Below are 15561 nucleotides of genomic sequence, written 5' to 3'. Positions count from 1 at the left end.
TTTTACTTTTCAGATTTGGATGCCTCTTTTTTTTCTTCTTGTCTGATTGCTCGGGCTAGGACTTGCAGTGCTATATTGAGTAAAAGTAGTGAGAGTGGACATCCTTTCTTGTTCCTGATCTTAGAGGAAATGGGTTTAGCTTCTCATTGTGGAGTATGATGTTAGCTCTGGGCTTGTCTTATATAGCCTTCATTATGTTGAGGTACATACCCTCTATACCCATTTTTTGAGAGTTTTTATCATAGATGTTGAATTTTGTCGAATGCTTTTCTTGAATCTGTTGAGATGATCATATGGTACTTCATTTTGTTAATGTAGGGCATCACATTCACCTGTGGAGGTTGAACCATCATTGCATATGTGGAATAAATCCCACTTGATATGGTGTGTGATCCTTTAAATGTATTGTTGAATCCATTATTCCTATGTTTGAAAGTATGTTTCAGGGGCATCTGGGTGACTTAGTCGTTAAGCGTCTGCTTTCGGCTCAGGTCATGATCCCACGGTCCTGGGATCGAGCCCCGTGTCGGGCTCCCTGCTCAACAGGAAGCCTGTTTCTCCCTCTCCCACTCCCCCTGCTTGTGTTCCCTCTCTCCCTGTGTCTCTCTCTGTCAAATAAATAAATAAAATCTTTAAAAAAAGAATGTTTCAGATAGCCTAGTCTTTGTTAACATTGTCACTGTGTCCAAGTCATTAGTACTATAACTACTAGTACTAGAAGAAAGAAGTGATAAATAAAACAGGAATGCTTCCATATCCTTTACTTTTCTGCCCAAGGATTTTTTTAAAAGATTTTATTTATTTATTTGACAGAGAGAGAGAGACAGAGGGAGAGGGGGAACACAAGCGGGGGGAGTGGGAGAGGGAGAAGCAGGCTTCTCGCCGAGCAGGGAGCCCAACGCGAGGCTCAATCCCAGGACCCCGGGATCATGACCTGAGCCAAAGGCAGACGCTTAACAACTGAACCACCCAGGCATCCCTCTGCCCAAGGATTAATGATGCCTTCTAGTGTTGCCAGCTTTCAGTTATAAGATGAATAAGTTCTGGCGATATACAGATAGCATGTGACTAAACCTAATAATACTGCAGTGCATACTTGATATTTGCTAAGAGACTAGATCTTAAGTGTTTTCACCAGATATAAGAAAAGTAACTGAGGTGTTGGATATATGAACTCACTTGATAGTGGTAATCATTTCACAATGCATATCAAATCACATTGTATACTTTAAATATATGTAGTTTTTATTTGTTAATTATACTTCAGTAAAGCTGGGGTGGGGGAGGGAATAATGCCTTCAAAGACTCTTCTGCCCACTGGTGTCCTTACATCATTCTGTGCATCAGCAGTTTGAGGTATAGTCAGTGGCTTTGCTCTGCCTTGGTGGGTTTTTGGTGGCAGCCAAGAAAACTGAACACTCTATTTAGTCTTGTCTCTTAATCGTCACTTCCTTATTTTTCAACGGGGATTTCAGTCTTGTGTGTTTAGGTAAATGATGATGCTGTCAGTCAGGAATTCCATAGTGGGAAGATCACATTTGAAGGGGGAAAATAATGAGTCTGAGATACTCAGTATTCATGGAGAAATATCTAGCAGACAGTTGAAAATTACAGAATAAAACATAAGAGAGAGATTTAGACATTACGTACATACAGGTGATGGTTGAACCATGGGAGTGAATGAGACTGGCCACTGAGAAGAGAGGGCCCAGGGCAGATGCTTGGTGGAACCCCTCCAGCGAAGAGGCTAGCAACGGGAAAATGAGAAAGAGTAGGCAGAGAGGTGAGAGGAAAGTGTGGTGGACAGGAGGCAACAGAAAAGAAAGCTGTAGAAAAACTTGTACTTGACGCTGTAATGCTTTGGTGCAGTGAGGAGTGATGTGGGTTAAGTGATTAACACACACTTGGGTTGCACTGTGGCACCACATTTGTCCAAGGACCTAGCACGATTTTTAGTTATTTTGATTTGTAGCATCTCTCTTGCACTGAAGTATTTGTTGTATCAATTGTAATAGGAAATATTTTTGAATGTGACTTTTCAGGTGAAGTGTATTGTATTAGCCGTCATTTAAAATTACTCCTAAGATGCTTTTTATTATGTCATGGAGAACATCCAGCAGATATATTTAAGTTGTGTAAGGATGTGAAAAATAATCAAAATCCATTTGAGATATACAGTAACTAAGTATAGAAGACAAACGATAATGGATAGCTATTGACAATTAAACTTGCTGAGAGTTCAGCTACGTATGACCCTTCTTGCAACGTCGACTGATATATCCAGCCCTCTAGGTGAACAGAAGATATCTTATTGTGTTGCCCTCTTGTTAAAAACTCTATACAAAAAGGTGATGACTTGTAAAAGTCTGTTTCTTTAGAATAAATATAACCAAGGAAGTAAAGCTTGCCAATTAGGAGAAGAATAAGGGACACACTTTACTTTTTAAAGATACTAGATTCAAAGCTGAAAAGTGATACAATAACATTTGAGAACCTACTGAACGCGCCCGATCTTGTCTGATCTCGGAAGCTAAGCAGGGTCAGGCCTCGTTAGTACTTGGATGGGAGAACCTACACAATTAAAATGTTTTCTTCAGATTCTTCTCTTCATAAGAGGCAGAAGACAATGGAATAATATCTTCAAAGTGCTAGAGAAAAGTAACTGTCTAGAATTTTTTACCTAATTAAGCTGTCATTCAAGAATGGGATCATATGGAAGATGTTTTCAGATATAAAAAGACAAGTTTACTCGAAAACCTGACTTTACCCTGAACAGATCCTCATTTGAAGGAACATCAAAGGGATGTTATTATTCTCATAAGGAAGGAGGAAATGAAACACAGAAAGAAAAAGTGAGATGTGAGGAGGACAGTGATGATTAATTTTTTTTTAAGGTTTATTTATTAGAGGGGCACCTGGGCAGCTCAGTTGGTGAAGCATCTGCCTTCGGCTCAAGTCGTGATCCCGGGGTCCTGGGATTGAGCCCGGCGTCAGGCTCCCTGCTCAGCAAGCGAGCCCACTTCTCCCTCTCCCTCTGTCTGCCCCTCCCCCTGCTTGTGCGTGTGTGTGTGTGTGTGTGTGTGCTCTCTCTCTGTCAAATGAATAAATAAAATCTTTAAAAAAAAAGATTTATTTATCAGAGAGAGCACAGGCACATGCGAATCGGAGTGAGTGGTAGAGGGAGAGAATCTTCGAGCAGACTCCCTGCTGAGCGCAGAGCCTGATGCGGGGCTTGATCTCACAACCCTGAGACCATGACCTGAGCTGAAACCAAGAGTCAGAGGCTTAACCTGCTGGGCCAGAGGGTGTCCGGATAATTTGGTCAGATATTCTGGGTGTTTCTGTGAAGGTGTGTTTAGATGAGATTAACATTTAAGTTAGTAGACTGAATAAAGCAGGTCAAAGCAGATTGCCATCCCCAATGTGGGTGGGCCTCATCCAATCAGTTGAAGGCCTGCATGAAACAAAAGAGCTGATTTTCCTTCCGGTAAGAGAGAATTCCTCTTGCCTGACTGCTTTTGAATTGGGACATTGGCCCTTCCCTGCCTGCAGACTCAAACTGAAACATTAGCGCTTCCTGGGTCTCAAGCTGCTAGGCTTTGGACTAGAACCACACCATCAACTCTCCAGCTTGCTGACTTACCCTGGAGATCTAGGGGCTTGTCAGCCTCCATAATCCCATGAGCACATTCCTTATACAAAATCTCTTTATACAAACACGTATCTTACTGGTCTGTTTCTCTGGAGATCCCTGACTAACATAAAGACTGATAAGTATCTGTAGGTAACATTTAACAAGCATTGACCGTATGAAACATTAACTATTAGGGATGGGATAATTAGAGAAAGGTAGAACTGAGTACTGGTAATTACACATAAGATGAAAGGGGTGGTTGGAGCTGTATTCGGCAGTAGGTTGAATGGTGGCCTCCCAGAAGATGTGTCTGTGCCCTAATCCCCAGAACCTGTGAATGTGGAAACCTTATTTGGAAAAAATTACATTTGCAGATGTAATTAAATTAAGATCCTGAGATGAGAGCACCCTGCATTATCCAAGTGGGCCTTAAATCCAGCAGTAAATGTCCTCAGAGACAGAAGTGAAGGCACGGACATGGTGGAGAAGGCCACATGCAGACAGAGGCAGAGGTTGGAATGATGCAGCCAGAAGCCAAGGTCACCTGGGGCTACCAGAAGCTGGGAGAGACAAGGAAGGGTTCTCCACCGAAGCCTTCAGAGGGGACATGACCCTGCCAGCACCCTGATTGCAGACGTCTGTCATTCACAATGGTGAAAGAGTACATTTCTGTTGTTTAAGCCACCAGGTGTTGTAGGGCTTTGTTGGGGTAGCCCTATGAAACCAATACAAATCTTAAGAGCCCGTCTTCTTCAGGAAGGAACTAGAGACATTGATTAAATGTAAACTCTTTATCAGGTATGCATGTTAATATTTTAAGAGTAATCTCTAAAAAGTAGAACTTAAATAAATATGTGGAGGAAAAGGGGGGGAACAGAGAAAATGTGATCACTGCTTTCAGAAGTAGAGAAGGATGGGGGAGAGTACAAAGAAGCTTAGGAATAACAGGATACGTGAGAACAAAGTAAAGTAATGGAAACGGATCCAGGTATATCCTGTAAGTAATACACATCCACTGAGCCTGGCGATTGAGCCTCTTTTTGCAGTCTAGTGAAAAAGAAACCCTTAGGCTGCTTCTCAGAGTAGTGATAACGTGCAAAAGTAAATGAGTCTCCTGAAACGCAGTATCAGTATTTAAAATAACTCTGCTTTCTTATGATCATATTGTGTAACAAGATCTAGCAGTGGGTCTGATCATCTTGATTACCAGTATTGGGTCTACAAAGTTTAATCGCGGGTATGTTTTCATGTTTTTGCCGAATCTGCAGTAGCTAATGTAATTGCTATTAGTTACAGAGGTGCAGATGTTTTGTTGCCTACCTTCAGAGGGGAAGAAAACGCTAGATTTCATTTAGTGTAGTGAAAATAAAAGTGGTTTTCCGTCATTCAAATTCCACCAACCTTTTGGGTTCTGCCTACATGGATGCTTCTCAAGAGTCCTTCCTGGAGATGTTAGTCTTCCAACAACTCTCCCCTCTCCCAGATACCTACCATGTCCCTTAAGTGAGGGAAAGGAGGCAAAGGCTTGATGTCCTGGCTGCCTCCCTGTGTCCAAGGAGTTTCCAGGGACGCTTTCTCCTTAGGTCTCGTCTTCTTCTTGGTGGGCTTGCATAGCCAAGCGTGGATCTTTGTGGACTAAGAAAGCCCCTCAGCAGGGATAAAGCCCCCATCTCAGTCATTGCTGCTTGACACACAAGAAGCGTGAATGCTCCAAGTAACAAATCCTGCTTAGATTGCTTACAGTGTTCTGTGTCAGAACTGGAAGGTCAAAGCTAGGGCCACTTTCAGGGTTCAGGGATTCAACACTTAGCAGAGTTACTAAGGATCTTGTTCCTTTTGATCTCTCCCCTTTGCCATCCTAGTTTTAACTTCATCCCAAGATTGTTCCCTCTTTATCACAAAATGGCTGCCAGCAGCAGCTGTAGTCACATGTCTCCTTATTCATTTTCCTGTGGCTCATCTTAGAGTGGATGTCTACTTCCCTTCCCCTCGAGTCTTGAGCTCAAATAGGTGTCACTGAAAGCATATGGCTGGGTAGAGGTGATCTGTAGATGCCCAAAATAAATAAGGTCTCTGTTTTTGTTTTGGTTTTGTTTTTTGGGGGCAATTAACAGAATCTACTTCAGACCCCGGGGGTGATCCCATGGTCATGCCTGGAAGCAGGGCAAAGTCACCCAGAAAGAAACAAACCAGAGTGACAGTGTGTCCACCTGCCTCCCTCCCGTGTCTCCCTCCATGTGAACCAATGGAGACATTCAGAAATGCCTGTTAACTCATCAAGGTCAAGTCCAGTTTCTGCTTGGAGTGGGAGAGAATGGACCCCTTCTCTGTGTATAATTTTCCATATTTCTCTCCTGATTCTGAGCATGCTATTGACCTGCTTTAGTTGAATATACTGGAAACCGCGGATTTATAGAAGTAAAAAATGAAAAATAGTTTTTCAGGAAAGGGCTGATTGGCACAAGATGTTAGTAAACATCGTCCTTCCAGTGAGAAAATGTACCATCAGTGTGGGGAGAAATTCTAGCCCTGGAGAGTCCTCGACCTACATCGGAGTGGGGTCCGAGTGCTCAGTAACGTCAACATTGAAGGTTCAGTTGTAGGGAAAGGTGACGAGGAAGGAGGAGGAGGAGGAAGGGAGGAGGAAGGCCAGGAGGCTGAGGGCCCTAAGAGCCAGGAGAGGAGAGTACTCGGCTGAGGTGGATGTTACTGAGAGTTAGTGCAGAGGACACTGTCCCAGCAACGCAGAGGTTATTGGTGCATTTTAGCCAGAGCGCTTTGATGGAGTGGCTGGATACAGAGATGAAGATGTGGTGAGGCATGAGTGGGCACTGAGGAGCTGGGCACAGAAGGAACAGACGGCTCTTGACGACGGTGACGGGAAGCGGGAGCCTTTGGACATACCTGCTTTCTTTTCTACTTTATTTTTAAGATGGAAGGGACCGGCAGGTTTAATTGAGAGGGAAAAAGACAAAGAGGGAATGATCATTAATATAAGGTTCCTGAAAAATCAAGAAAGGCTAGGGTCCATCCAGATCATTTTTCCTGGCTGTTATGACAACAAATTCTACCAGAGAAGAAAAACATGAACAGAAGTGGAAGGGGGTGGGGGGAGAGGATAAGAAAATTAGAGGAACGAAGTAGATACAAGGTTAAGAGAAAAATTGAACTAACAAATGAGTTAACGGGAAATTAAGACAAAAGGAAAGCAGAGCGTTTCAACAAGATTAAACAAACACTGAAGATATGTAACGAAAAGGTGTTAGATTTAAGTGAAAGTATAGAAATGGCAAGAGAATAAGTTATATGTGGATGTAATGAAGGGATGAAAGCTAGACATTTAAATCCAGTCACTGAACATTAAAAATTAAGAAACTGGCAACACAAATAAGGAATTCCCTTTTGTCCTTTGAATCATAAAATTAGAATTTAACAGAGGGGAAAATAAGGAAAGTCGGAATAAGAAGCAGGAAACCTAAAGATGAAAGACATTATAATCTAATGTGGAACTAGGAAGCAAGGAACCTACCTCCTTCGTAGGAACATCACGCCGGTAGAACATCACCCCCATCAGCACCCTACCACGGAAAACAATGGTCTTTGGCACAGACTCTTTGTCAGTTCTTGCTCAGTGTCCCTCTGTCATTCTCCCATTTCTCCCTTCACCTGCGAGGTCAAGTACCTCCTCTGTGCCACACACACTGGAGGACATTCTCACATGTGAGGAGAGACTCAGAATAAACATCCAGTTGCTGGTACAGTAGGATGAAAGCTAAAGTGTGTGTCATCTCGGGCTGCCATGGAAACACAAAGCACCCAGCTCAGCCTCGGGAGCCCGGGAGGGTGTTCCGGGGAGGACACTTTAGCAGAATCCTGAGGTTTAGGAGGTGGTCAGCAAGGAAGCGTTGGGCTTGGCATTTCAGATGGAGGAGCCAAGATGCCCAGGCTCTGAGAGCGTGAGGCGCCCCGGGGGAGCTGGGCTGTGCCACGGCTGCAGATTGGTGGTTCTTGGGCGTGGGAGGAGACATGACCCACACAGTAACTTGGTGACCGCCACATGCTAGATGGGGTGTTTGCATTTTCATGCGATGAGCTCTACCTAAGTCAGGTGATCCAAAGTGGGAGTTTCAGGCTGCTTGGGGAAGAGAGGTTTTATTTATTGACTGACTTCTTCACCCACAGAACCCTTTAAATATTTATATACTCTTTGTGCCAGAATATTCTTCCTGTGTTCCCATTGCAGATGGGTTCTTCTTTTTAGAACTTGATTATCTTACATTGGTATAGCATTGTAACTTGGGTTATGTGTCATCTTGATTTTTGTGAGAGTTCGAGAGAAAGGCTTCGTCTTTGTTTTCTGTTCTCATGCTGGTCACTTCTGTACCCCCTCCTCTCTGGCTAGTGGTTTTCCAGCATTCTGTCTGGCTTTCAGCCCCCACGAAACCTTTACCATCCTGTTGCTCTTTTCCTGGATTTCTAAGCACCCTTCATGTTGGTAAGGTACACTACCATCCAGTGTTGCTGAGATTTCATTTCTGTGTCAGGCATGGCCTTCACAGTACATTTAGAGGTTCCTTAACATTCAAGACCAAGGTGTGTGTTTGTTGCTGAGCTTCTGTGTTCGTTGAGGTGAGGATTCCATAATTGTTCCTGTCGGTGATTGGTTCTTGTCAAGTAATAAATAAAATTCTCATTACTGTTTCTGGATTCAACAGGAAAGGCCGTACAGAAAAAAAACTGATGTTCAGCCTCTCTGTAATGTAACATTTTTTCAGGTTTATCAAAGTATAATTTACAAAATTGTAAGATATTGTAATACAATATTGTATATCATCTGTAATTTCATGTTTTCATGATAACTCCCTAAAAGTTTTTCCAGACACCATAATTAATAAATGCAAAGAAGTCAGAGATGAAGTCCTCCTCTAGATTAGGCAGGTTAAAAAAAGAAAAAAAAGGAAGTAAAATGATGTTGAATTTGAGCAAGATTGCTATTGATAGGTTCTTTTTTTTTTTAAAGATTTTATTCATTTATTTGAGAGAGAATGAGAGATAGCACGAGAGGGAAGAGGGTTAGAGGGAGAAGCAGACTCCCTCTGCTGAGCAGGGAGCCCAATGTGGGACTCGATCCCTGGACTCCAGGATCATGACCTGAGCCGAAGGGAGTCGCTTAACCAACTGAGCCACCCAGGCGCCCACTATTGATAGATTCTAATGGTTCCTAATTGCATAGATATTTTATGCCATACTGCGTCTTCACTTAATAAATTGCTTCAAGTATAAACAACTGGTATTAAATTGCGAAGTAGGGCCACTGAACTGGTTCGTCTTCAGTCCTCTTGGGAAGTTGTTTTAGAGCTGTTCACATTTTCACTGTTCAAGTTGTTTTTTAATTACAGGAAAGAATGAATAGATAAAATAAACATGCAACCAAGTGGTTATGGAAACCTCTTATTTTCTTTTTCTGAATAATGGAAACTCCTTCCTTGAACAGGAACTTGAATGTCTTATTCTCGTTTATTACTGCATATTCTTGCTGACATAAATGTTTGCAGAGACCTTCTATGGATGATGACTTGGGTGAAATTTGGGAACAAGGACATTCTTCCGCTCATATAGTCTGTTGGAATTTGTTTGGATCCTGCAGTTGTGGGTAGAATCTGTTCTTAGTGGGTGGGGATTCCTTAAGAGAATTTTAAAGTTCTCCTTCAGTATATTTGATAGATTTTGTTCCGTGGTTGCATCCTTTCCCGTGTCTTTTCGGTCTTAGAAATGATGACTGTTATCTTCTAAGAGGATGATGACCCTGTCAGCGCAACGGGAAGAGGGAACGAGATGGGAACAGGAGGTGTTAGGAGCTGGGGATGTGGAGCGGACACGTGCTCCGAGCTGTGGGTGGATTTCACACACATCGGTGCAGAAAAGCCCCACGGCACCAAACTGGAACACTGGGACCCGATAAGATGAAACCCGTAAAACGAAAGGAAAGGGAGTTGATGTTTTTAAGGTTGTACATATGTACGTACGGATGGATGGATGGATTTATTGAAAGCGCGCGCATAAGTGGGGGAGGGGCAGAAGGAGAGGGAGAGAGAATCTCCAGCAGACTCCCCACTAAGCACAGGGCTCAGTCTCACGACCCTGAGATCATGACCTGAACCAAAATCAAGAGTCAGACGCTTAACCGCCTGAGCCATCCAGGTGTCCCAAGGGAATTAATCTTTTAAAGCACTTAAGAGTAGAGGAATTATTATAGCCTTTTCACATATATAACTCGTGAGGTAAGAATTTTAACTTCGTCTTAGTAAGTAAAAGTTGAGGATGAGATCATTGAACGCCGGCGGTTGTTCAGCTAGTGAATAATTGATCTAGAATGTGAGCCCCACGCCTTGCTGATTCCATGACCAATGTGTTGCTTCCTCCTTACTGCCCTCTGAACATGCATGAAATCATAGGAAGCACAGGATAAGTCACAGAAAAATGATTATTTTGCTGAAGACAAGTATACACGTCCTTTTGGGTATTCTTGATTCTGCGTTTTCTTCCAGGGTTTGTGCAGCAGTGTGTTATGAAAAATAACAAATGAAACACTTAAGACCAGCTCTTTGATTGCTCTGTGTATATGGTATTGGAGGTTTTTCCAAGACACTGAGGTTATCTTAACATTTAGCCTAAATGCTTCTGTTTTAAAGCAGCATAATTATCTGGGAAACAGCACTGCAAGTAAACAGTCTGTTTCAGGATTTCATAGTTTCACAATGCCTTCAATGTGTCTTTCAGTAAATAGTTGACTACTGGGATGCCTGGGTGGCTCAGTCAGTTAAGCGTCTGCCTTTGGCTCAGGTCATGATCCTGGGGTCCTGGGATCGAGCCCCGTGTTGGGCTCCCTGCTCATCGGGGAGTCTGCTTCTCCCCCTGCCCCTCCCCCCACTTGTGTGCACATGCACATGTGTGCTCTCTCTCTCTCTCAAACAAATAAAATATTTTAAAAAAATAGTTGGCTACTAAAATTGTGATTTAGGCTTTTTTTTTCCACCCATTTGAGAAAGAACTAAAGTTTCGGAGTGCAGAAATCATTTAAGGAAAAGGGTGATAGTTGTCAACAATATAAATCATGACATTGTGAAATTATTTATGTCTCAGTTTGGGTCAGGAGACCTATGGTAGCAAATATGCTCTCATTATGATCCTTCACCGCAATAGTAAGAGAATTCGGGGGAAAAATATGGTGTAAGCGGGAAAGATAGCTGTACCATTTCTCCGAAGTTAGTTGGCATTGCTACACCGTGCAGTTTAAGTAGCGTGAACGTTTCGTTTCTTCTGCTAAGTGGTGTTCTTCTGGGGTGTGGAAAGCATGTATTTCCCCACTGGTGTCATCTTTTCCTACAGTCTATTATTAATACTGATCTAGTATTTTATTATTTATTTGCTTTTAGTGTTCCCCTTTGTCCTCCCCCCGCCCCAGCCAGTGCAGAGCCTGGGGCTAGCCGTCCTCTGGCTCTGCGGACTTCACCTCTGTGACTCCTTCCCGGTCTGGACCACCCTGCCCTTTCACTTTCACCTGTGACTCAGTGGGGAGAGGGAAGAGCCGCGGGGGGGCTTCTTTAGACTTGTGAAAGGGGACAGCGCTTTGATGACTGCAGACTCGGACAGAGGAGCCTGGCCTTACAGGTTCCTGTGTGCTTACGGGTATCCGGAACAAACTCTCCCCTACATCCACAACAGTGTCCGTGTAATTAGTGTCCCCAGGGAGTGTCCTGGGGGTCTTCATCTTGTCAGACAGGTGGATATAGTAAAGTTAATACGTGTATCTTAACGGGGAACTGTAGTTTTAACCAGTAAATGTAAATTAGAGGAATAATCTATTCTAGTTTCTAGTTTCATGTTATTTTAACTATCTGAACTTCCAGTCCAGGCCAAGACTTACCTTTCTAATTTCCTTTAGACACTTACTAAGAAATTTGTTCAAACATGCTTGAATGTCAGCAAGCCACTTGGTAACCGAAGCAAAAGTTAGTTTGGCTGCCTTGTTTACCTCAAGCAAAATCAGTCTCTTTCGGCAGCGGTGGGGGTAGGGTGAGAAGGGGTGGGGGTGTGGGTGTAGGGTAGAGGTGTGGAGAGAAGAGTAAGTGCAACCAGCAGAAGTCGGGTAGATCAGTCACCTGGATGTTGGGGGATGGGAGCGTCTGCGTTTGCATTTTCTTCCTCCTCTCTTCACCAGCCTGCACTGCGCATTGTCAGTCTGTGAAGTTAAACAGGATTTTTCACGGTTTTCATTTGCATCACAGGTAACATGTTAATGGAGCCTCTCTCTCCTGGTACAGATACGGGTTCAGGTTCCTGGGTATATTCATTGCTCTGCTGGCCCTGAGCTGCTCGAAGTGCTTTGGATACACAGTGTTCAGGAAACAGTTGAGCACTTTGATAAAGACTGATTTTATCTATCTTGAGAAAGAATTAATGTTGTTTTTTTCTTTCCTGTCTAGTTGCTGATCATCTGGGCTGTGATCCTCAAACACGGTTCTTTGTCCCTCCTAATATCAAACAGTGGATTGCCTTGCTGCAGCGGGGAAATTGCACATTTAAAGAGAAAATATCACGGGCTGCTTTCCACAATGCAGTTGCCGTAGTTATCTACAATAATAAATCCAAAGAGGAGCCCGTCACCATGACTCATCCAGGTAAACAAAACAAGGGGGGGGGCTTGTAAATTTCGTTTTTCCTTCTAGAAATTAGTGCTTTGTAGGTAAGCATTCTACCACCACTGAACCACATCATTCACAACCTAATTCTGTGATTATATTCGTTTTTTTATATTCATTTTTGGTATTACCATTTGTTTCTTGAGATGCGTCTTTTTCATTTAGTTGAATTTGTTTCTTAAATAATGACGGTAAGAGTCTGTAAAACTTGCACTTACTAAATAACTGGCTGTGACCGAATCCTGAGTCATTTTGCATTTCTACATTCCACTTAATAACTTTGAAAAATAACGTGTTCCATTGAGAATCATTCGTCTAGGTTATGGACTCTCAAGGATGACCTCTTCAAGGAGGATGCTTTTTATCTTATCAGGATAAATGTCAAATGGACTCAGTAGTAACTGTATTTCTTCATTTCTTGTGGGAGCATTTGAGGATATCTCTAATTTAAACTGCTTTAATAACAATAGTTGCAATTTATTGAGCACTTACTATAAATGCCAGGCACTGGACTATGAGGTTTTGGGGGATGGGGGTTAATAGACTTTATTCTTTACAGCAATTTTATGTTCCCAGCAAAGTTGAGTGGAAAGTACAGAGATTTCCCATATGGCCCCACACATGAAGAGCCCCCCCCACTATCAGCATCCCCCTCCAGAGTGCTACATTCGTTAGAGTTGGTGAACCTACAGCGACTTCTTATAATCACCCACGGTCCATAGTTTACTTTGGGGGTCACTACTGCTGTTGTATATTCTGTGGGTTTGGACAGATATGTACCCACTGTGACGGTATTATACAGAATATATTCACTGCCCTAAAGATCCTCAGTGCTCTGCCTGTTCATCCCTTCACCCATTTCTCCCATTTCTCCACCCCTTCGCAACCACTGTTTTTTTGTTTTTGTTTTTTTTACTGTTTCCATAGTTTTGCCTTTTCCAGAATGTCCTGTAGTTGGATTGTCTAGCTTTTGCGGCCTGGCTTCGTTCACTTAGTAATATACATTTAAGGTTTCGTCCTTGTCTTTTCATGGCTTGATAGCACATTTCTTTTGAGTGATGAATAATACTCCATTTTCTAGATATACCACAGTATATCTGTTCACCTCCTGAAGGACATCTTGGTAACTTCCAAGTTTTGGCATTTATGAATTAAGCTGCTATAAATATTCGTGTTTTTGTATGGATGTAAGTTTTCAGATCCTTTGGGTGTATGATTGCTGAGTTGTATGGTAAGAGCACGTTTCATTTATAAACTGCCAAACCATCCTCCCCAGTGGCTGTGCCATTTTGCGGGTCCGCCAGCAATAAATGAGAGTTCCTTTTGTTCCACATCATCTCCAGCATTTGCTGCTGTCCATGTTCTGGATTGTGGCCATTCGAATGAGTTGTTTTATTTTGTGTTTCCCCACTGACCTGATGTGGCGCTTTTTAATACGTGTTTTCATAGTCCTCACCACAGCCGTGCATGGTGCCCTTCTAGACCAGGAGAGCACAGCAGGAGTCAGACCAGCGGGTTTGCCAGTGGTCTCTCATCTCTCAGAGTTGAAACCTAGATAAAGTTAAGTTCTGCGTTCGTATAGCTTTTAAAGTTTAATGACATGTTTAATGAATGTTAATGACATAATCAGTTTTAGACAGTAATCTTGCAAAGGCCTCTGTACCCTAATTGAGGGTCACCTTTTGTGTCTCTTTTGACAGAATAATGAGATGGATTTAAATTTTGTTAGGTGACTTGTTTTCTTCCTTTCAAATTAAGCCTTTTAGAACAAAAACTGTATTTTTTCTAGTTGCAAAAATAACACGTGCTCACTGTAGAAAAACAAACAATAGTAATAGAATGAGTGATCTTCAGTATCCAGAGATCACTGGAGTCCTGTAGCTTTTAATTTCTTCAGGGAGACCATAAGGAGATTAAGGGACAGTCTATTTCAGCTGGTCATCTGTGTGGGAACAGTGGATTACAGACAGTGGCTTTTCTGCTCTAGGTCTCAGAGTAGGTGCTAATTTGTTCTCGGATGTTTTAGAGCGAAGAGAAACTATTTGAAATTTTGGACCTGATCTTCCCGTACTGATTTCTTCTTACTGGAAACATGAAGAAATCTGGAGAGGGAGAAATTCATCTTAGCAAAATGTATTTTTCTTTCCTGGTGGTGTTATTTTACATACATAAAACTGCAAAGAAGTAGCTAGAATGAGTCTTTTAGATATGAGAAGATCTGGGGATTATAAGAGAGGAAATTGATGTCTTTTTTTTTTTAATGATTTTTGTTTTAAAAAGGTGGGAAGCCTCTATAAATTATTGCAGATTTCCCCCCATCTGTGTTCCTTAAAACATTAATATATTCAGATCTGTTCATAGATGACCCATGGCCAAAAAAAGGTAAGTGGTAAACTAAGTTTAGGAAAATGCTTGAAATGTAGTCCACTTTCAGAGGCTCCTCAGAGACATACTGAGCTCTCTGAGAGTCTTAGGATTAAGAACTTGTTCTACATAGATTAACCTGTGGTTTCCCAAATTCATTTGACCATATAACCCTTTCATCACAGCTTAGTGTGTAACAACACAAGGGAGGAAGTTTAGGGCCAGATTTGGGGATATAGTGTTAGGAAGTGGAACCTTGGTGAGGCAATGGAATCAAAGCAGACATGAGAACAATGGCTTTATGTTTTAAGTAGACATAAAAAATCCGAGTAATCTGGGAAACTAAATTGGTATAGTACTTTGGAGAGAAATTTGGCATTATGTGATATCGTTAAAGAACTCCTACATTGTGATCCTGGAGTTTCATGCCTGTATGCATCCTCTAGAGTACTTTCCAGACTTTAGTGTGCATACAGTACAGATCACCTGGGCATTTTGTTAAAATGCAGATTCCAATTCAGCATATCTGGGGTACAGCCTGAGATTCTGTATTTTTAACAAATTCCCAGGTGATGCTAATGCCTCTAGTCCACAGCTATTGCTTTGAGAAACAAGGAAGATAGGAAACCTAGGTTTCAGTCCCTGATTTTTCCACTGACTTGCTTGGTGACATAGGACTAGTTGCCTCCTGTCTAGGAAGGCCTCTTGTGACTCTAAACCTAGGTTCTGTGGAAGGCCTTGAATCCCTGTCGTGGAGGACAACCACTGTTAGCCCTTCTTAGGAGATTTCCCACTTTCTGCCTCCAGCCATATGGGAGCCAGTGGGGAGATTTCATTTATTTACACAAGCATTTGTGGCCC

At 42.3% G+C, this 15561-nt stretch overlaps 1 protein-coding gene across 1 annotated transcript in view; it reads left to right on the top strand.

Annotated features, from left to right (window-relative positions):
- The window catches only part of RNF130 (ring finger protein 130), a 104802-nt gene that overhangs the window by 21535 nt on the left and 67706 nt on the right, over nt 1-15561 (top strand). Inside the window, exon 4 of the mRNA XM_025862705.2 lies at nt 12121-12315. Within this exon, the coding sequence (XP_025718490.2) occupies nt 12121-12315 (195 nt within the window). The remainder of the gene's footprint in view (nt 1-12120; nt 12316-15561) is intronic.

Source organism: Callorhinus ursinus, unplaced genomic scaffold, assembly GCF_003265705.2.
Source record: "Callorhinus ursinus isolate GAN/ISIS: 27379988/994484 unplaced genomic scaffold, GSC_fseal_2.0 scaffold81, whole genome shotgun sequence".
In the NCBI taxonomy this organism is placed as follows: Eukaryota; Metazoa; Chordata; class Mammalia; order Carnivora; family Otariidae; genus Callorhinus; species Callorhinus ursinus.
This window is presented reverse-complemented; position numbering and strand designations above follow the sequence as displayed.